The following is a 22,049-nucleotide window of genomic DNA, read 5'->3' on the forward strand; positions in this document are numbered from 1 at the left end:
TGAATGAGGAAATTTATATGCTTCCTCTTGGTTTTGCTCGGAAGGGGGAGGAAAAGAAGGCTTGTTGTCTTAAAAGGGCGATATATGGTTTGAAGCAGATCCCTTGCTCCTAGTTTGAGAAATTTTTTGAGGCCTTGATTGGTATTGGCTTTATTCGTACTCAATCAAATCGCTTAGTGTTTGTTAAGTGGCGTATCTTAGCTACTATCATTTTTATTATATATGTGAATGATATTATTGTTACAAGTGATGATGCTAGTGGGATCTCTGAATTGAGGATCTATCTGAGCAATGCTTTTAACATTAAAGATTTGGGTTCGTTAAAATATTTATTTGGCATTGAAGTCTCTCGTTCAAAGAAGGGTTGTCACACCCCCAACCTTGAGACCATGGTTATAGTCAACCCTGGACATGAATTATCAGCTTGTGACCTTAGGGAATTAAACATTCACCATTCACACATTCACACACAACCGCAGATATCAAGAATCTTAAAGATAACTCTTTTTTACTTTATTTTAAATTATTGTTTGATCATCACTCCTACATAGCTAAAATAAAAAGTAATCATATGTCATAATTGCTATCCATGTGGTCATGAATTCAATATAGGGAATTTCAAAGCAAGTCATTTTTATTGTAAAAATTGTCTGGCCATTCCCGGATTTTCTCACATTTTCTTTATCTTGAAATGCAGTAAATTAAAAGGAGTGAGCTTGCCAAAGCTCAATGAAATGGTTCTTTAACAAGAATAATTCATGCTTTTCAGAACAAAAAAAAAATCATAAGGATATATGCTTAAAAATCCATGTAAGTGCTAAGATAGTAGATGCACACTTGTTTCCACGATATTTAGAACCATTTCTTTTCATGGACACCTGTGCCATTGTAATATCCGTTGTAAATTTTGGGGGTACAATTTTTATTTCCAAACCTACCATAAATAGACCCTGCCTTATCTAGGACTCACCATTCCCAATGGAATTTAGTTCTCTATGTTAGTAACCTTGATGGAGGATTCATGTACAAGTGTACTTTTGATTTCATCATATTCAATTACGACGATCTAATTGTTGATCAGCAAATCTGAGACGATCCATTTGTTGGATCATCAATCCAACCACAAAAAATTCTTCTTGACCATTGGTCTATCTGATGGATCGATTGTTTGACGAATGAATCTCGCAAGATTTAGAGATCCACTTTTTGATTGTTAAAATGCACTCTTTACTTGCGTAAAATGTTGGATACTTGAATAAGAACTTGTTCTGTCTATTCATTAAATTAGCAAGTATCATCATGATTGCATTTAATATATCGCATGCACAATTACATGCTCATATAGTTAATCTTGCACCCATTGTCACAAGAGCATAAATGGACAAGTGGTTAGAATAAACGGATGAGGGGTCTGAGTGTTCAAATCCTCACACTTAGTACTTGAGTAAAAGGAAGAGGGGTTGTGTGTTCAAATCCCCACACCTAGACTTTTGTACCTTAGTTTTTTTCCAAAAACTTTAACATAAATACATTTTCTTTTCCTTTCCTTTCAAAAAAGTGTGCTTGAGCTAGTTCAAGTGGTTGAGAGAGAGAGGGAGGGAGGGAGAATAAATGTGATTCTAATCAAATTGTAAATCTGACCTTTCGAACCCATTTTTGTAGTGTTTGGACCGTAGAACTTGGCCAAATAGATGACCAATCTGGAGGATCAGAACCACCCAGCTTGGTCATAGATAATCACTCAAAAGAGGACCAATGGGGATCCAAATCAACACCTTGGGCATGAGACAATTTGGATGTCCCAAATTCCTCCAATTTCGGCCAATATTCCAAGTACAAATGGTGTTTTGATCCAATCCTTAATTGGATTTTTTAAAATCTCTCTTGGGCGAGCAATCTTGCTTAAAAACAAGTGATTTGAAGATCTAAAACACCACTCAATTATCCTTCAAGTTGGATGCTTGAATGGTCACGTGATCTAGTCCAATAGAAGTGAGTATAAGATTGTCGAAGTGGATAACTGGGTGCATTTGTAAGGCAATATTTTGGACAACAATATGACACTTAAAGTGGGCCATTTTTAGAACTCTAATTGGCCTTGAATAGTAATTGGGTGGTCACCAAGTCAGCCCACAAAATGGACCCTTACACGGTCACTAGTTGTCTTTCTTCCAAGCTAAAAATACGTAAAATGATCTGCACCTTTTGGACAATCTTTAGGGTCAGATCCAATATATATGAAGTGTTCAAAATTTGGGACATTTAGGTGTGTGCAAATCAGTCACCAGTATAACACTTGAACGGCTACATCTTGGCCTATGTGGAACATCAGAAACAAGCTTGGCCTAGCCCACTCTCTACATTAAATGAGCTTATAAATCCACCCACATTTAACGGCCGGTGACTGGAGGAAACTTGACCTTAGTGGTCAGCAATTAAACACAATAATTAGGCCACGAGAGATCACTTTTATGGGCTCTAAAACAACCACAAGTAGACCACGGTTTAGCCCTCCAAAAGACCAACTTTTGGGACATGATCTAAACCTAGAACTTGACCAGTTTGAGACCTCGAATGGTTTTTCCCAAATGCCCCAAAATGAAGCATGGGATACGTCATGATTTGGCCCAAAGATTGGATATTAGGCCCATCTTGCAAACATATATGCCGAAGGACTGATTGTGACCATTGAATCATTCAACTAGTAGAAGGATTTAAGTGTATCAGGCTTGCAAATGATGTATTTAAAACTTTTGGCTTAATTATAAGACTATCGCCTAGAGTCTCTAGTTAAACAAAGAATTGCACCTCCGACCATAGTTGGTCCATTCTATTTCAATCGTTGAAAACTAGAATCCTTACTAGATCTTGGAATCTTGCTATTTTAGGAAAGTTTCCCAATTAGTAAAGTATAAATTAGAAAAGTCTGTTTATAGTAAGTTTTCTTGATTAGCAATGGTAGAAAGCAAGCATTCTAAGAAGGTTTATTTCTCCAAGCGCATTCCCAAGGAGATTAGAGACAAAAGAAACAAGAACTTATTAAGCGCTACGCCTAGACAAGTGGGTGTTTCACCCATAATTTCGAGTTGACTTGGGTGAGTAGTTCTAAAACAAGTAGGCATTTTCATCGCATGCATTCATAATACAATAGTTTATATTTAGAAATTTTATACTAGGAAAGTTGCATATGTGGACATGTTGTAGTATTCATCATCATTATATGAACATCGGAGTGAGTGGAACTGATTGATTGTTGAGTGCTTAAAATAGAGGGGACCATTGAGGGGTCCCTAGGGTTGAAAGCCCTTGCTCCTAAATGGTGCAAATTAGTGCCTCCTTAGAATCTAGTATTATAGGCCCTATCTGCATTGGCCTCTGGCTGTCCAATGGAGGGGTAGTCCTATGGAGTCTAGGTTTTCAGATTATGTTAGGATTGATCTCTGGCTGTCCAATGGGAGAAAATTTTAATTGCTAAGATTCTGGCTCCTAGCCGTCCATACGGAGAAATGCAAGTATGTGGTTGAGAGCGAAATTATCTGGCCAATTGAGAATGAATTGGCCCTAATGTTCACGAAAAGAAATCGTATTTAGTGTTGTGGAATTAAGCATTATCTATACCATGCGCCCACCATTTTTAACACTTACATAGATTTTTCTAACATATATCTTTTACTTTTGATTTTGATTTTTTTTTTTTTTTTTTTTTTTTTCATTCTTCTAAAAAGCATTAATCACTCTTGTTAAACAACTATCTCATTGAGCTTTGGTAAGCTCACTACTTTCAACTGATTGTATTTCAGGATGAAGAAAATGTGAGAAAAATTAGGGAATGGTTGGACGAATTTTACAATAGAGATGACTTGCTTTGAAATTCTGTGTATTGAACTCATTTCGACATGGATGGCAGTTATGATTACCTTTTATTTTAGTTATGTGGGGGTGATAATCAAACAATAATTTTAATAAAGTAGAATAAAGTTGTCTTCAAGATTCTTGATATTCGTGGTTGTGTGAATGGTTTATGAGAATGTTTGACTCCTTATGGTCATGACCCGACAATCCGAGTCCAGGGTTAGCTTTAACCATGATCTTGGGGTTGGGATTGTGATAAGGGTATTCTTTTGTCTTAGTGAAAATGTGCTCTTGATATTTTGACTCCTATTGGTAATCTTGGTGTCAAACCTCTTGATTTACCATTTGAGATTAACAAGCTACTTCAGGCTGATTATGGGGATTTTTTTTATGATTCTCATATGTACTAGCGCTTGGTTAGTTGGTTGTTAGATTCGACTATTACTCGTCCTAACCCATCTCATGCAATCAATTTGGTGAGACAATTTATGCATGCTCTTCGCTATAATCATCTTGAAGTTGTTTGTTGCATTCTTCGCTACATCAAGTCTTCTCGAGGTCATGGCATCCTATTTAGTTGTCATAATAATTTGATTATTGAAGGTTATTCCCATGTAGACTGGGCATGTTCTCCTGATGATCGTCATTATATGACATGATATTTTACTTTTTTCGAACGAAATCTTGTTACGTGGAAGGCCAAGAAGCAAACTGTTGTTGCACAATCCAATGCAGAAGTTGTGTATTGCGACATGTGAAATCTTGTGGCTAAAAAGATTTGTTGCCAAGTTAGGATTTTTGGTGAATACTCATATGCCCTTGTATTGTGACAATTAGGCAATCATTCATATTGCATCCAATGGGCATTTTCGATCCAGTGAACATTTTCAATTTTCGATCCCATATGTTCGATCCAGTGAACATTTTCAATTTTGAATCCTTTTTTTTTTTTTTTGTTGAAATTATGTTAAATTAGTGTTAAATTGTTATAAATTTATTGGTTCTTCATGTTTTGCAGGGTTTTTTCAAAAATTTCCTTCAATCTGCTATCAACTGAGACTAATTTTGAAGTATTTGATAAAATGATCATCACATACACTTTAATTTCAAAATTTGAGTGTAGGTGGTTTGATTTTGAAAAATTCAAAATTTTCCTAATTTCTCTCTTGCAATGTTGCACTCCAAACATGAAATCAAGCATGTATGAGGGCTAATCTACTGATTTGTTGAGTCTTTGTCAATCTTTGAAAAATAAAGATCATTTTTTAATAAAAATTATTAAAATATTATTTTTTTCAAAATTCCCCTTCAACCAAATGTCAACTATGACTAATTTCGAAGTCTTTAGGAGTGTTTGATGGAATGATCATTACATACACTCTAAATATTATGCATTTAGTTTGAATATAGTTGTATTAGTTCAGTCAGAAAATGCATCACTTAGGACCCTATAAAAGGAAACCTATTATGTGCACTTCTTTTTTGAGATGTCATGATTTAAAAGTGTGTAGTAATGCATTTTTTAATAATTCCTGAAGTTTCATTGAAAAATTCAACCATTTTTCCAATGTTTCCCTGCGTTACCCAAAAAGTGCTATAAATTACCCGATACAAACAATATATCCCGTGCGATAACCGATACGTATTTGTAGCCCAAGGATGCGATACGTAACGCGATACCAATATTTCAAATACTAATTGCATCTAATCCAAATTTTCATGGATGCAAGGTGTTCCATAACGGTAATGGTGGTCGTAACGGCCATCATCGTTACTATTTGATATGGGCTGTTAGGACTTTTTATTTTTCCTGAAAAAACTATTTCTGGACCGTTACAAGGCCATTGTAGAGTTTTTTTTTTTCTTTTCTTTTAAGGCCATTTTGGCCTCGTGACTTGTAGCGGTTATGGCATAATTTTATTCGTGAAAAGGTGGTTGGTGGCATAATTTCTACATTTGTTTCTTTTACTGAACAACTTGCTAATATCTTCACTAAGGCTCTTTCAGTTGAAGTGGGACGGCGTATTTAAGACAAGATGGGCATGATTGATATCTATGTTTTAGCTTGAAGGGGAGTGTTGACATAATTGGGCCATATCCCTCTATGTTGTGCCATTCCCTTTACTTTGGTCGTGGGCTTTTTATTTTCCTTTTATTAGTTCTCTCTTTTTTTTTTGGTTCCCTTTTTACTATTTTCTCTAAGGGTGGTTAATGTAATTTTGCCATTCACTTTATATATATATATATATATATATATAGAGAGAGAGAGAGAGAGAGAGAGAGAGAGAGAGAGAGAGAGAGCTGGACATTAAAGTATCTCTTTTGAACTTCTTTCATTCCTCTGATGTATTATTGTCAAATGACCAACCTAAGGTTACAAATATATAGGTCCATTTTTGACACAAGACCAATCCATGAACCAAATAACATGTGATATCAAATAGCAGAATGAAAACAATTAACCAAAAACACACAAGCATTGCCATAATCATCATGAATCCCATGAAAACCAAAAAAACATCACTCATGATCCTAGCCTAAGTTACCAACTTCATCATACAAGATGATTAAATAAAACGAAACTAGGATCTAATGGATGTAGGGACATCCAAGTAGCATTGGGAATGATCTATTTCAAAGTAGAAAACCTAATACAACCTAGGGTAAAAATTGCGGTTTGGGAAAGTAGGAAAATTAGGGATTTTAGGTTTAGGGTTAGGTTTTGGGAATGGAAGAAAGGAGTTCTGATATAAGGATGATGGAAAGCCAAAATGGGTAAGGTGTGGCCATACGGCCAAACCGAAGGATTCACACGTGTGGCGTGGGATGGATGGGTTAGGTTGGTTAGGGTTTGGGATTGTGAATAGGTAAAGGAAAGATGTGTTTATAAAAGGATAAAGGCTTAGGATGGGAGAATCTAATGATTCGAAGAAAATACCTTGATGGAGGAGAAGAGAGAAGATGGTATGGGGATAGATGGAGACCTCTCACCTCCGTTGATGAAGATTAGCCTCATACCAATCTCCCTTCCAAATCGCATGGAAGTATCTTCAAATTGCATGAAGATGGAAGAAGAAAGCAAGAATTTTTTATCTTTATATATATATATATATATATATGAAAAAAAATAGACCTACTCTAACTGAAGTAAACTAAAAACACTCATAATGGTGTCCAAACATAACATAAACAAAACTAAATCCTATAAACCGACAAAAGCTGATAAAAACCAATGCGGATGATCCACGATTAATGGTCCGATCATGTTATCCAACGGTTCGATCGTCACGTTCCCCGATCCAACGGCCCGGATCACTCCATAAAGTAGCCCATGTGCATCTTCCTAGTGTGGGGTCTTCTATATGCTCGCACATGCACATGGGGTATTTAGTACAATCACAGATACTCGCCTAGCCATAAAGAAATCGGTGTGGCCCGCGTCCTCTGATACGTATGCAAGGGTGTACGTGAAGTGATGTCCTCATCAATTTTATTTCATGAAAAGATGGTAAATGCCTAAAACTGCCCCAATTTGCGTAGAACAACACATGCCGCCAAATGTACATCAATGCACGGAGTAATTGTGTAAGATATCATCTGTTAAATTGGATAAATGCTTATGGCTTTATTTGTGTGTGTGAATGATGGTGGCGGCATGTGGAATGCAAGGTGCACAATGTTTTACAATACTATTCTTTAAGAATTCCCCCCTTTTTTATAGATTAAAATATGATGACAATAATTCATTTCGGGTTTCCTTCAGTTGTTAAGCTTTTAAGCATGAATGGTAGGATCAAATAAACAAAGAGATGGAATTGTGGTGTGTTGCCTTAACATGGAAGTATGATTTCGTGAAGCAGTTATGCCTTGGTGGCATTAATCTACAGGGATATATTTTGGCGAGTCAACGTTTTAATTGATTTTGGTGGTCCAAAGAGAAGAAATGTAGCTTCCTTTCATTTTCCAACAAAAGAGATAGGACTAAACAAATTCTGCAGTATATGTATGATTCAACTTAAATTTCTACTTTTGTTTTTTCAATGTTGTTTTCTTTGTATATGCAGGTTGTTCGATACTGGGCTGAAAAAGGTGTTTCTGGATACACAGTCTTTAAATATCGCTTAAGGCGGCTCGAAGGGCAGCCTGATTTGACCACAAATCAGGTCTGTTCAACCTCATTGTAATGAATCAAGTTCCATATTCTCTACGATTATAGATCTGTTGTAGATAATGGTTGCTTGATAGTTGTCGGTTAATACAATTATAGGATCTTGCTACATTTATGAATCGTTGCGTTGTACATTTCAGTACCTTTAAACATTCATTGTATTGGTTCTAGGTTTCTCAGATTCCCTGGTGGACCGTGTTTCATGAATATGGTCATTGCTCTTTGTGTGGTTTCGGCTTGAGATTTCCCGCGTAGAGACCATCCAAAAATTTAGGAGGATCTACCACTTATATCTATTGTAAATGTAATAAGAAATTATAAAATGTATTTAATATTTTTTTTTTGGAATATTACGTATTTCGTTTAAAGAACATTTACTGCCAATGATTATTCATGTTCATAGACAAGTGGGTTGATGGTAGGAAAGTGAACGTGGACTCTTGAACCTCACAAAGTCAACTTAATGGTTCGAGAACGGTCCCACAATTATTGTCACAGGTGGTTACCTTGGGTCCTGGCATCTCGGCGCACCTTGTCTTGGTGAGTTTGGTTTGTACCAATAGTGCAAGTTACCACTATTGGCTTAGAAACTGGCTGCACCTTAGAGCCAAGCTGCTGCCCAAGAAGGTAAAAGTGTTAATTTTCCCTTATATAGAATGGGTATATCGTTACTCCAATTCTTGTATAAAAATGAGACTTTTTCATTCAATAGATGTGTATGTTAATTAGAGAAAATCTTATAAACAGACTTATCTTTAAGAGATCCATAGCTAATATGGACGTTCTTTGCACTGGTCAACGTGATGGTTCACGAAAGGTCCCACAATTATTGCCATAGGTTGTTGACTTAGGTCCTAGCATCTTGGCGCACCTTGTCTCGGTAAGTTTGATTTGAACCAATAGTTTAGGGCCCAAGGTACGACCATGTGCTTAGAAATTGGTTGCATCTTAGAGCCAAGCTACTGACCCGAGAAGGTATAAGTGTGAGTTTCCCCTTGAATAGGATGGGTATGTCATGACTATATTTCTTATATAAAGAATTTGAGTTTCCTTTTAAATTGATGTGTATATCAATTTTAGAAAATCTTATAGAAATATTTATCGTATCATAAATCGTAGTAGGGGTTGAATCGTATCGTAAATCGTATGAATTTTTTTATTTATAATTTTCTTTAAAATTGGAAAAAAATGAAAAATATAAAAAAGATCTTTTTAAAAAAAATAATAATTTAACTCATGAATATTCCTTTTACCATCAATGTGCACCAAGTAATACTATGTCATGATAGCCTTAAAGGATTCTTATTGCTTTATTTTTTGTCTTTCGAGAAATATCCCTTAGAAAAATATGAGGGTCCTTTAATGATTTATTTTCTTGTTATCTTTCTGGAGTGTAGAGTCACAGTGGAAAAGCTGCCTTTGATACTGTAGATCGATGAGAAAGGATATATTGATTTATAAACATCATTCCATAATACATATAAGTAAACATGATCCTAACCATCCAAAAAAAAACATTACCAGTCATACATCAATTTAGTCTTACAACTATTTAAGTAAGAAACGACAAAAAAAGTTGCATGATTTAATGTTGAAGAGAATATATGTCATTTAATCTCTTATAAAGAACAAACAAAATAATTTACTTTTTCTAAACAATTCTTAAAGCCCCCACCAATTTAAAAACGTAAAATGAAGCCAAGTGAAGTTTAAAATAGAAGAGAACAAGTATAATTTGAATTGCAAATCGTAGGATTCATGTAAAAAGGGATTTGATGCAGGACACATGATTTAATGTTAGCATGCAACATGGATATTATGAAAGAGTCCATAAAATAATTCAATTAACGAAAGATGCTAACCCACCAAGTAATTAAGAGTAAAAAATAGGAAATAAAATCTTATTTAACCTAAATCACATGCCCGCATGCTAAGAAATCACATAAGTCAATTAAAACTAGGCTCGATGGAAGGATAGAGCTTACAATTTAGCATAAGAACGTTCCACACTCAAGGGACATGTTTGTAGGTTTTATGATTAGGGTTAGCAAGGGGAAAATCTGAAATTTGGAAAATTAGGGTTCATGGGAATTGAAGATTTTGGAATTAGAGTTTTTAGAAATTGAGGAAAAGAGGAAATTGAAAATCTATGGTTTAGAAGGTTATAATGGAAGGGAAAAGAGGAAGACAAGAGAAGTAGAAGAAGAATACCTTTCGAAGAAGAGAGGAATGGTGTGCTTTGGGGAATCCACCGCCAAACAAGCTTCTAATATTCCACAATTCAATTGGAAGGGAGAGTTTCGCAAAAAACCCTAGAAAATAAGGAGGAAAATTCCTTCACACAAGAGAGCTTGTCTCTTCTTCTTTTTTCTCAAATCTCCAATAGGGTTGGAACTCCACCTCCCCTGTGCTTTAATAATTAAAAATTCGGAATTAAAAATCCAACATGATTACAACTATGCCATTCACTTAAATGAAGTGGCCCATCGTCCAAAATAAGAAAACTAAAATATTTATTATCAACTTCAACTATCAAATAACTCCTAAAAATAACAAAAAATATAAAGAAAACAGGATCAGAGTCCAAGGGGCCTAGATCTAAAAGATCTGGTGGCCCAATGACATGATCGACAAGATCCAATGGTCGGATCAACACAAAATAGAAATCCCATGACTTAAATGATCTCCTAAGCAACCCACATGTATCATCTCAAAGTGGGGTCTTCCTGATGCACATCCAATGCATGTGGGGTATTCAAAATGGCCCGACGGGCCCATCTAGAACTCGTCTCTCATCAACAAAGAAATCTACGCTGATATGGATGGTCGTCTCCGTCTTTGGTACACTCGAGTAGGTCCTCTGATGTCTCCATCATGATTCATTGTTGGGATTCAAATCGTTTTGCTTAAGATTCGATTAAAATCGTATATTGTAAATCGTAGGATTTTAACAACATTGGTTCTTTGCACTATTCATGTTAATTGTTAAATATTTGTTTTTTGTTTTTGCAATTTGTACTCTTTACATTGAAAGTAGTTAATTATTAAAATTACACGTAGTTTCACATTTATAGTTGTGTTGGTGGTTGCCTAAGCACCAACAAATTCTAGAGGGTGTGAGAATCAAGGGATGATTGTGTAACTGAGACCTCTTAATCAGGGGGCAAGAAGATGTAAATGAATCATTTGAACAAAATTCATGCCAAAAGAAGTAGATACTTATTGCAACAAAAGTTCCGGCAACAACCAAGATAAATATTGATATCATTTCCCACAAGCTTTCTGAATTTAGTCCCTGTCAATATTTTCTTCTGAATGGCTATAATAGTCTTATTTGAAAGAGCAAAGGACAAAGACCCTGGGGCCAATGAAAAATGAAGTTTGAGATGATGAGGAATGAATCAAATGATCCTGCTAAGAAGGGTATGAAACATGCCACCACGAGACATTGGGGGACTATCTATTATAGCTTCATTTCTTGCCTTTATATAGACTGGCATCAAGGTATCCAAAAACGGTTGTGTAATGGTAATGTTGTCACCGTTATGTGTTACAGAGCTGTAACAACCGTTACGGAATGAATTTATCCACAGTGGTCGTTATAAGTCGATACTGTTTTCTTTTCTTTTTTACAAAAAAGAAAAGAAGAGAGAGAGAGAGAGAGAGAGAGAGAGAGAGAGAGAGAGAGAGAGAGAGAGAGAGAGAGGTTGTAATGGCCATTACAAAGGCCATTATGGCATGTATTCTAACTGTAACGATGGTTACCGTTATTAAATACCTTGACTAGCATAAATGATTTGTCTATTTTAAAAGATCTATTGTTCCTTTCTTTCTGGACTGAGCAAAGCTCCAAACATGTTATAACCTCGAAGAAGTCTTTCTTTTCTTTCCTTCATGTCCACCCTGCCATGCTTGGAAGGAGGAAATCCTTCTTGGTGTTACCCTCTTGATCTTGAAAAGCCATAATGATCCCACCTTACCTTTGAGAGGATCACACAATACATAAAAAAGATGCTTAATTGTCTCCTTGTTTCTCTGCAAGCTTTGGGAATAATGTGACTATTTTGAAAATGATTTATAATGAGCACTTTATCACTTATGCGATGCCGCCGCCGCCCACCCCCCCCCCTCAACAAAATATTTTTTTTTTTTTAAGGAGGGAAATTTAAGGTAAAATGAAAGAGATAAAAGTGTAGGCAATTATCTTTTATAGTTTTATTAGGCTATAACAAGTCAACTAACAACTACTAAAAAAATGTGGAAAAAACAACATATGGATTTTATTATGTCATTTTGAGAGAGAGAGAGAGAGAGAGAGAGAGAGAGAGAGAGAGAGAGAGAGAGAGAGAGAGAGAGAGAGTTGTGAAAGTAGGGGGTGGGAGTGCCTATCTATAGGCAAAAATTTAGAAAAAAAAAATGAAGCAATAAAAAGTCCCAGTGGTAAAAAATCTAATCGTTGGGAGATTATGCTATGGCATACTCTGTATGCAATGGCATAACTACGGCTTATGCGGTCTCATACTTTTCCATGAGATCGCACGAGCTTAGCAACACAATTAACGCTTGTGCCTCCTTGGCATATGCAAAGGTATAATCACTTATACTATCGCATATGATAACACTGCTTTCGTCACCCTTGCTAACATATAGTAGGACTTCACCAAGAAGATGCCATAGCTTTTGAAGACCTTCGTTTTGGTGTACTTGTCAAACATCTCCACAACATGCCCTAACTCGAACCACACTCAACCCAACTGACCCAACCCAGCCCTAACTCGAACCCCACCTCCCCCAGCCCCACCCAACTCAACCTAGCCAGATCCCAGCCTCAACTTGACCCCCAAATCAAAGATTCAAAACCCCAAATCTCAATTTTGTTTTTAAATATTATATATATGTGTATATTATAGTATATTCGAGTCGAGCTTGAGCTTCGAGCTGAGTTTGAGTCTAACTAAATCAAGCTCCACTCTGCTGGACCTCGGCTTGTTTTCAAAACGAGCTGGGTTGTAGGAAGCTTGGCTCGCCTCAAATCGCTGTTCAAGCCGAGTCAAATCGAGCTAGGTTGAGCCAAGCTGAGTGAGCTTTTCGAGCTAGATTGGCTCGTGTACAACCCTACTTACTAAACATCTCTTGAGTGGTAGTAGCACCCTTGATTTAGTATAATTCTGATATTTGATCCACCGCAAACTTCATAGATGTGTCTGGTACATCAAGACCTTCAGCTTGGTGCATTTCTCATAGCAATCTGATGGGTGGCCCCCTACTTGTGTACCTTTGTGAATCTTAGACATTGGAAGACAATTCATTCCTGATCTTGAGGTGGTTCCTCTTTGGACCTTGTGGAGATCTCTAGTGCATCAGGATCTTTGATTTTCCAACATTTAAAAACGAAACCGAAAGTGGGCTTCACTTGGCGTCCTGATTTGATTTTGGGCATGAAGGTACCTCTAGCATCTTAGGCACAAAAGGAGTGTTGTAGTGGACTCCAACCATGCCTTTCATCATTGCATGATAGCGGTGTGGTGACATTTTTTTTCTTGTTGACAAGAAATTTGAGTCAATCTGTAATCGAGGACTGACAAGAAATTGTAGTGTACTCCAACCATGCCTTTCATCATTGCATGATAGCGGTGTGGTGACATTCATTCACACCACCAATGAATGCATTGAATCTAAAATTAATCTTAATGGAGGACCAAAAAACATTTTTATTCGCTTTTCACCATTTGTTTGTGAAATAGTCTTTACGTGCACATACCTTTTCCAAAGCAAAAGAACACTAATTTGTCCCAAGCATCTATTTTAGTAAAATACTAATGGCTTAAATATCCGAAAATCCTGTCCCAGCCATATAGATATTCCATAAATTGGTTATACCTCTCTTAATTGATGTCAAACTTACATGATCTTAGGCTAGTTTGAAAGCTAAATCAGCAAGCTTTCAAATGAGACCATTTTTATCTTATTCAGACATTGTTAATTACCCGAAATCTTTGTGGCCAGAAACAATGAAAATATGGGTGTACCTATAAACTGTTGCTAAATAATCTGTTTTCTCTATAAGAGAGCTACTAAATGTATGGAGTAGTCCAATCATATAGACTACATGGGCCCATAGATCAATGGGATCATCATGTGGATCAATCAGGTGATCTTGTGGTCCCATTAACTGATCAAACTGTTTCATAGACCCAACCCATTCTTGATTGTGGCCTAATTATTCTTGAATTTCATATTATCACAATCCATCATACGGAGAGTTGCTTGGACTTGGGATTAATCCCCATGGTTGGGAGAGAACAATTGATAGTCCTACCCTTGGCTTGTCTAATGAATTGTTCTTCTTGCTTCCCCAAATGATTCACCACGTGGAAGTTTGAAAATGTCAGTTTCATTATTTATTCATTGAGAAGATAATCTTCATGATTAAAGTTTCTCTTTTGGAGTTTAAAATCAGCTTCTTTTGCCTTTCCAACCTAGAAGGATGCACTAGTTCAGTTCTTCAAGATCTCATGCTGGGGCTGCCCATGTAGCATTAGATTTGACATTACTGGTCTGCAAGGGTCATCTTCTCTAAGCCCTCATGTTTATGTCCCACTTGCACAATTATTATTTATAGGTGACATTGAGTCTTCTTCTTTTTTCTTTTTTTTCTTTTTTTTCTTTTTTTTCTTCTTTCTGAATCTGCTTGGCAATTTAGAATATCCTTCACTGTTTTTACTCGAGTAACATCTCCTTCTCTATGCAACTTGTTTGATTTCGTAGTGTGCAAAATGAGCTAGTTTCTAATCTTTTTTTTCTTTTTTTTTTTTTCCCTTTTCTTTTCTTTTTCTCTTTTTGTTGCTGCTGTGAATCTCAGTTTCTTAGGACCCTTCCTTTTTTATGACAGGTTCACTTTACTCGAAAGCAAGTGCCTACATCTCTTTCAGAACTGCGTGGGTATGGAAGGAGTATTCTTTCAAAGTGCTGCTGATTTCTCAATTTTGTATAATATGTCGAAGTATCAAGTATCAACTAATCATATTGTTTCATCAATGAAGGTTGGTATGTGAGGACATCAGCGGAGGTCAAGAAGCTATTCCTATACCAGCTACGAATGAGGTTGATGATCCACCTATTCCTCCAACAGGCAAGTTGACCCACCCGAGTACTTCTATTCATTGTCCTTAGTTATTTGTTAATGGCTCAGGATTTGGGCCCTTTAAGAAACTCCTCCTGTTGGTTCTAGGTTCATTCTTGTTTTGTAGGCTCTTACTGAGCTAGTTGATTTTATCCTGACCATATTTTTTTCAACTTCACTTTGGGAACTAAGTATTTCTGAAATCTTTATTCATGGAGGGCCGAATGCAATTCTTTTTCGGTAGCAACTTGCTCTTGCTTAGTACTTGATACCCAATTGTTACACTTGTAGTGTTTATTAATGAGTTATTTTTTAAGGAATTAATATTTATTACACTTATAATGTTTATTTGTAGCAGCCGATTACTTTTGTTTGTTAATGCATTCTAAAATATAGGTTATGTGTACCGTAAGTCTATCCAAGTTCCAAAAGGCATGAAGCTCCCTATAGATGCTATGGATGTTGTTGGGTGCGAATGCAGAGGAACTTGCATTGATCCAAAGGTTTGTGCTTGTGCAAGACTTAATGGCTCGGAGTTTCCATATGTGCGAAAAGATGGTGGGAGGTGAGGATAATTTTCATTGTAGCATTAGTCTTAAATTCATACATTGCATAAGCATCAAACATATTGGAGAATTTGAACATCCATAAATTGCTTAAGCATTGTTCCCTCACTCATATTTTTATTTTTATTTTTTATTATTACTCATTTTCTTGTTGACAATGATAGAACTTTAGGTCCACTTTTAATGGAAGATCAAGCCTGTTGACGACTTATTAAAAAATCTTTAGTAGGTCATCAAGGCATGTTATTGGTCTCCATTTCTTTTTTACTAAAGCGTATGTGCCTAATGTGTTCTTGGGACTTGCTGGACATAGAGTTGATTGTATCATGGGTATTTTCGTCATATTTGCTTTTATTACTTAAATATAATAGAAAGGACATGGGGGCATGGAATCCTAATCCATCCTTTTCTTCCCTCTTTCTCTTCTTTTCTTTTTCTTCTCCTTTTCATCTCTATTCAAAGCTATATTGTATTAGAGGTTGGTTAGAGGTGGTTCGAGCCTCATAATCTTCTCCAATCCATTCCAAGTTGTTGAATTTAACTTTAGGGATCTTTTAGAAACGTAGGGGACTGACCGACCCTCAAGGGAAAGCACGCTTCTTTGTTTTTTGTGTGTGCAGAAAACGTGTTGTTTTCTTCGTTGTTCTTCAAATAGAATGTAAACGCTCTAAAAAAGGAGCTCATATGCCTTGATGGATAATGAAGGCTTTATGATTTTTCATGGGGTGATGTTTAAAGTTGTTCTTTTATATTGGTTGCATTGTGTAGATGCAGACCTTGGTTGAATATTCCTACCCGTAAAGTCGTGTGCAATGTGGGAATAGTTTTGACATGAATTAGAGTTATTTTGGGCCAAAAATTTATGTGTTATGTGATTTTAGAAGTACTATTGTTTGTGGATCTTCCTCTAAAATCAGTGTTCTGCATTGGTGTTGAAGTAAGTTTATTGTGGAATGTTATGGGGCCCAAAAGTATAGTCAGTGGTTTCTTGTCTCTTAGAGAATTTCAGAGAACCTTCTGCAATGCATCAATAACATTTAGCAAGTTGAATGAGAAGAATTACCTTCTGTGTGCCAAGTCCATTGAGTTTTTTCTCTTAGCATGCGAAAATGATCAGTACCTCACGGATGCTAAATCTGAGGAATCTGATCCTAAATATGGACAACGTGTTTGTGAGGATGCCCAAATTCAATCTTTGTTATGGAATAACATGGAGTTTGAAGTAAGCTTTAATTTGGTGTTCTTAAACACGACAAAAGATGTCTAGGATACTGTGAAGATGTACTCATAATAAAATATTTCTCGTGTGTATCATCCTATTACGTCAGACGTCACCCTCATGAAGAAGAACTGGGAAGATATGAAAGTAGTGAAAGTCCAAGGTATTCCATAATGGTAATGGCGGCCATAACGGCCACCATTGTTACCTTTACGATACTAGTCGTAACGACTGTTATGACCCTTGTAACAACCATTACGCTCTCTTTTCTAATTAAAAGAAAAATAAAAAAACTTGAAAAACCTGTATCTGCTCCATAACGTTTAAAAAAATCCGAAAAACCCGTATTTACCCTATAACAGACCATTACGGGGTTATTGCGGCCTTTACAAGGTGCGTAATGGGCCATTAACGATTGTTACGTGTCATTGTTTTCCATAACGGCCATTATGACCCCATAATATGTAACGGTTGCCACCGTTACCTTTACGTAACGGCCTATACGGCACACCATAATTGAAACTTCGATCTGAACTGCCAAAAGAGTACCAATCGACAAATGATTAAATTTTTGGAGGAGCTTCTATTCCTTCATTGGTAGAGGTTTATGTAGGGCTTTGGAGAGTCTCATTCAGGGTGTCCCGTATCCGTTACGATACGGCCGATACGTAACGGTAACGGCCGATATCGTTACACGATACGGGGTCGAAACAGGCACCCCCCCGCCCCCCCGGATTCCGTCACGGCTCCGTAACGGCTGTTATGGGCCTAAAGGAAAAATAAATAAATAAAATACTACCTTTTTTTATTTCTTTCTTTTCTTATTCTTCTTCTTCCTCTTCTTCTTCTAGGCCCTGCCGCGGCCGCGGCCCTGCCGGCCTTCTTCTTCTTCTTCTTCTTCTTCTCTCTCTCTCTCTCTCTCTCTCTCTCTCTCTCTCTCTCCCTCTTTTTCTTTTCGGTTTCCCTCTCTGGTATCGGAAAAAGAAATCGGAAGCGGATTGGCACACCAGGTATATAGCCGCTGAAGGTACGTGTCATGCTAAGACGAGCGCTGACACTCCTTGGGCTTCGAGTTGCACAAACGGTTCAAAGGAGATCAAAGTTTCATGGGCTCCATAGTGATGTATTTATTATATCTACACCGTTCATTTATTTTTAGAGATCATTTTAGAGCATTACCCAAAAAACGAATCATATCCAAAGATCGTCTGGACCACACCAAAAATAGCAGCAGAGATGATGATTTTCACCGTTAAACAATTCGTAGGGCCCACCATAACGTTTATTTTCCATCCAATCCGTTCATAAGGTCAAAAAGCCTGAATGAAGAGGAAAAACAAATTTCATATTGATCCAAAACTTCTGTGATCCCAAAAAGGGTTTCAATGGTAGACGTTTAATCCCCCACTGCTTTTTGCAGTGTGGTCCACTTGATAATTATATCTGTATTATTTTTTGTGTCAAGCCTTAAGACGAGCTCGTCAAATGAATGGACGGTTTGGATATAACACATACATCATTATCAGATCCCATAAGACTTGCTGACGTAAATACAACAGCTAGGTGTAGCAATTACGTGGTACGCTGTTATGGCTCCACATGCCACGTGGGCCCCACCATGATGTATGTATTTTATCCATGCCGTCCATCCATTTTGCCACATCATTTTAGGTCATGATCCAAAAAATTAGTAAGATCCAAATCTCAGGTGGACCACACCATAGGAAACAGTGGTTATAGAATGCTCACCATTAAAAATTTCTTAGGGTCCACTGTAATGTTTATTTTCCATCTAACCTGTTAATTGAGTCACAGTGACGTCAATGAAGGGAAAACACACATGTCAGCTTGATCTAAAACTTTTGTAGCCCCCTATAAATTTTTAATGGTGGACATTTAATTATTGTTGTTTCTTATGGTGCGGTCCACCTGAGCTTTGGATCTGCCCTATTTTTAGGCTCATGCCCTAAAATTATTTGGCAAAATGGATGGACGGTGTGGATATAACACATTCATCACGGGTGGGGCCCAAAAAACTTTGACACTCGTGTGCTACACTTCACAATCTGAGTCCCGCCTAATTCGGGCCCTTAAAAAATTGTACATGAGACATGTATTAACTTAAAATTTACCAATTAAATTATGGACTGTAGTTGCTAACTCATATTGCCAAAATCAAATTGTTTGAATAGTTTTAATTGTTAATTTGTGAACGCTTATTTTTTAAAATAGGGCCTTTTGATTTTTTTCATGATTCACTATCCAATAAATATCCACCAATTCATAAGTGGGATAATGTTAATAAATTGCATGAATTTGAGGCTGATTTAGGGCATGGATTGGTCCTCCAAGTCAGCCCCAAATTGGCAACGCTATCTACCTGAATTTAAATTCATTTTTTTAAAGAACTATTGGGAGAAATTATATTAAATTGTTAAGTATATAAATTAAATATTTAGAAAATTAAATATATAAAATTTGTAGCTAAATTCAAGCTATCTGGTTCATAAATTCATCAGACAGTCCGATACAACTTCTCACCAAAGAGTGGACCGTTACACTACCATAAACATGTTCCAATTTATAAATGAATGCATATTTGGAATGCTTAGAATATTCCGGATTTAATCCATATTTTTTAATTTTTTTGGCAAAAAAAAAAAATTTGCGCCGTTACAGGCCGTTACGCCCCCGTATTGGTATCAGTATCGGAGGGCACCGTTACGCCAACTGATACCGATACGGGATACCTTGGTCTCATTGGCAAGCAAATATGATATGATAAAACTTCTTTTAGTTATTTTAGTTCACATGGAGGCCACGGTGAACGTGTTGGGTGTGGCGCTCACCTTGGTGGAAGGGTGATAGATTCCTATGAGGAGATTGGGGTGGTCGGGGAGACCATACATGTACTTAATTGTCCTGAGAAATCATATTGTGGACTTTTATTGGGATCTTCCTGGAAAACTCTTACGGACTAATCAAGCCCTTATGGTAGATGATGATTCTTCCAGTGGTAGACCCATTGCTCATGTTTCATCTAATCCTAATGCTGAACATATCAGTTATAGAAGGCGTATCGGTTGTGTATCAATTCTTATTAATATGGATATGGTATGCTTGTATTGGCCAATACGATATGGATATTTCGAACACAAGCATGCTAGATAGTAGTTAGTACATTCGTACATAGAAGCTAAAAGTTGTGGAGGATGGTGAGAACTTCATTCTGCATTTGAGAAAATTTGGAGGAAATATTGCTTCTTCATAGTTAATTATTCAAGTTACAATGGGTTGAAAATTGGCCCCATGATTTTGTGAAAATCAGTTAGCATATTTTGCTTGTCGATTAATAAGGGAGGAATTCGTTTCATTGTTCTCATATTTTGCCACGTGACCATGGTTCTGAATGTCGGTATTAGTTGGCATATCGGCTCAATGGGAAAAGGTTGTCAAATGCGATTGCATATGCGCATACTGTGGATCGAATCGCATATGCCATGATGGCATATGCGATCTTGGCAAGTATGCCATGGCATACTTTTATATGCGACCAATATGCAATCGCATATGCGAGTATGCGATCACATACTGCATATGCGATCGCATATTTCCTAATAGCCAGAGTGGAAGCAATTTTTATTTTTATTTTTATTTTAATTTGGAGAACTTTTGCCTATAAATAGGCACTCATATCCCCTCCATTTTCACTATTCTTTACACCAAAGCTCTAAATCTCTTACTCTAATCTCTCTACAATTATTTCTAAGTATGTTTATTTTTTGTTTTTTATAAGTTGTGCTTACTTTTTGTAAATTAAGTTGTAAGTTATAACTTGTAAGTTGTTTCAAGTTATCCATTTATCAATAAAATTTCTTTGTTCGAAATTTATAATAATTAGTTCTCTTTTAATGTAGCTTGATTGTTTTGTTAAATTTTATATAATATAATATAAGTAATTAAATATATAATTTAATGAAACACTCAAACTATAGTGAAATAAGTAAAACAACCCGACCCAATCATGTGTACTAATTAGGCAAGTTTTTCCTTCCTTTTTTTAAAAGAATTTTTTCATTTTTAAATTTTTTTTTTTTTATTATATAAAAAATATGCCATGGCATATGCGATCGTGTGATCGCATATGCGAACAGCATATGCTGATCACATACAATAGCATATGCGATTTGACAACATTGGATATGATACAACGTCATGTATTGGGGTCGAATTGGCTCATATCGGTCAAAAAAATGTAAGTATAAAAATATGCGAAAATATTAGAAAAATAGGAAAAATGAGATATCTAAGAATCTATCTCCCTTTTTTGTGTGCGTTTTAACCAAGTATTCAATGGTGTGTCAGGCTATTCTTTCATGAGAATGTTGTTTGTTGGTTTGACTTGTTGAAGGTCAACTAAATAGGTCCTAATTGAACACAAATCAAGCATGATTTGGTGAATTAGAGCTCATTACATTCAAATACAACAAAAGGAATATGAAAAAATAAACAAGAAAGTGAAGGTTTACCCTTCTTTCCAATTTTTCCCATAATGGTTTGTATCACTTCGATTTCTAGAATCCGTTCAAATCATTTGTATTGATCCTAAAATAGGTTTAGATCTAGCCTAAAATGAGTTTTTAAGCTTCTTCTATCTTTTAAATGAAAAGAAGATGAGACATGAGTGAAATTTTGAAGAAGAAAAAATAAAATAAAATTGGGCTTTTATGTGCGTATCGGCTGTATCAGTCCCGTATCGGCCGATAAGGGTCAGTTTTTTCATATCGTGCTGATATGGGTTAGTTTTTTGGTATCGGGCCGATACGATCCTGTATCATGTATCATCTCCTGTTGATACGGATGTGATACAACTGTATCAGCTGATGCGATGCCGATATTCATATCCATGCTTGTTACTCTTAACTCTGGGTACTATTGTGGAGAATTGTTTGCACACATTTATATAATCCTTCTCATTTATTTGGGTTTCTTCTCATCGTGTTCTTTAGGTTGGTTGAAGCCAAAGCTGTTGTATTTGAATGTGGACCTAATTGTGGTTGTGGCGCTGATTGTGTCAATAGAACATCTCAACGAGGATTAAAGTACCGACTTGAGGTAGTG

General features: G+C 36.3%; 1 protein-coding gene across 6 annotated transcripts in view; it reads left to right on the forward strand.

The window, feature by feature from the left end:
* LOC131246622 (histone-lysine N-methyltransferase, H3 lysine-9 specific SUVH4) overlaps positions 1 to 22,049 on the forward strand; it is a 73,272-nt gene that overhangs the window by 42,293 nt on the left and 8,930 nt on the right. For 4 of the 6 annotated variants that reach the window (XR_009171451.1, XM_058246925.1, XM_058246926.1 and 1 more), the window contains 5 exons: positions 7,917 to 8,015; positions 14,913 to 14,962; positions 15,064 to 15,152; positions 15,540 to 15,708; positions 21,938 to 22,043. Coding sequence is in view for 5 of the 6 variants with exons in the window: in XM_058246925.1 (XP_058102908.1) it covers positions 7,917 to 8,015; positions 14,913 to 14,962; positions 15,064 to 15,152; positions 15,540 to 15,708; positions 21,938 to 22,043 (513 nt within the window). In the remaining variant the exon portion in view is untranslated. The remainder of the gene's footprint in view (positions 1 to 7,916; positions 8,016 to 14,912; positions 14,963 to 15,063; positions 15,153 to 15,539; positions 15,709 to 21,937; positions 22,044 to 22,049) is intronic. The other 2 variants (XM_058246927.1, XM_058246930.1) reach the window with 1 other exon arrangement.

The sequence above is a fragment of the Magnolia sinica genome, chromosome 5, assembly GCF_029962835.1.
Source record: "Magnolia sinica isolate HGM2019 chromosome 5, MsV1, whole genome shotgun sequence".
In the NCBI taxonomy this organism is placed as follows: Eukaryota; Viridiplantae; Streptophyta; class Magnoliopsida; order Magnoliales; family Magnoliaceae; genus Magnolia; species Magnolia sinica.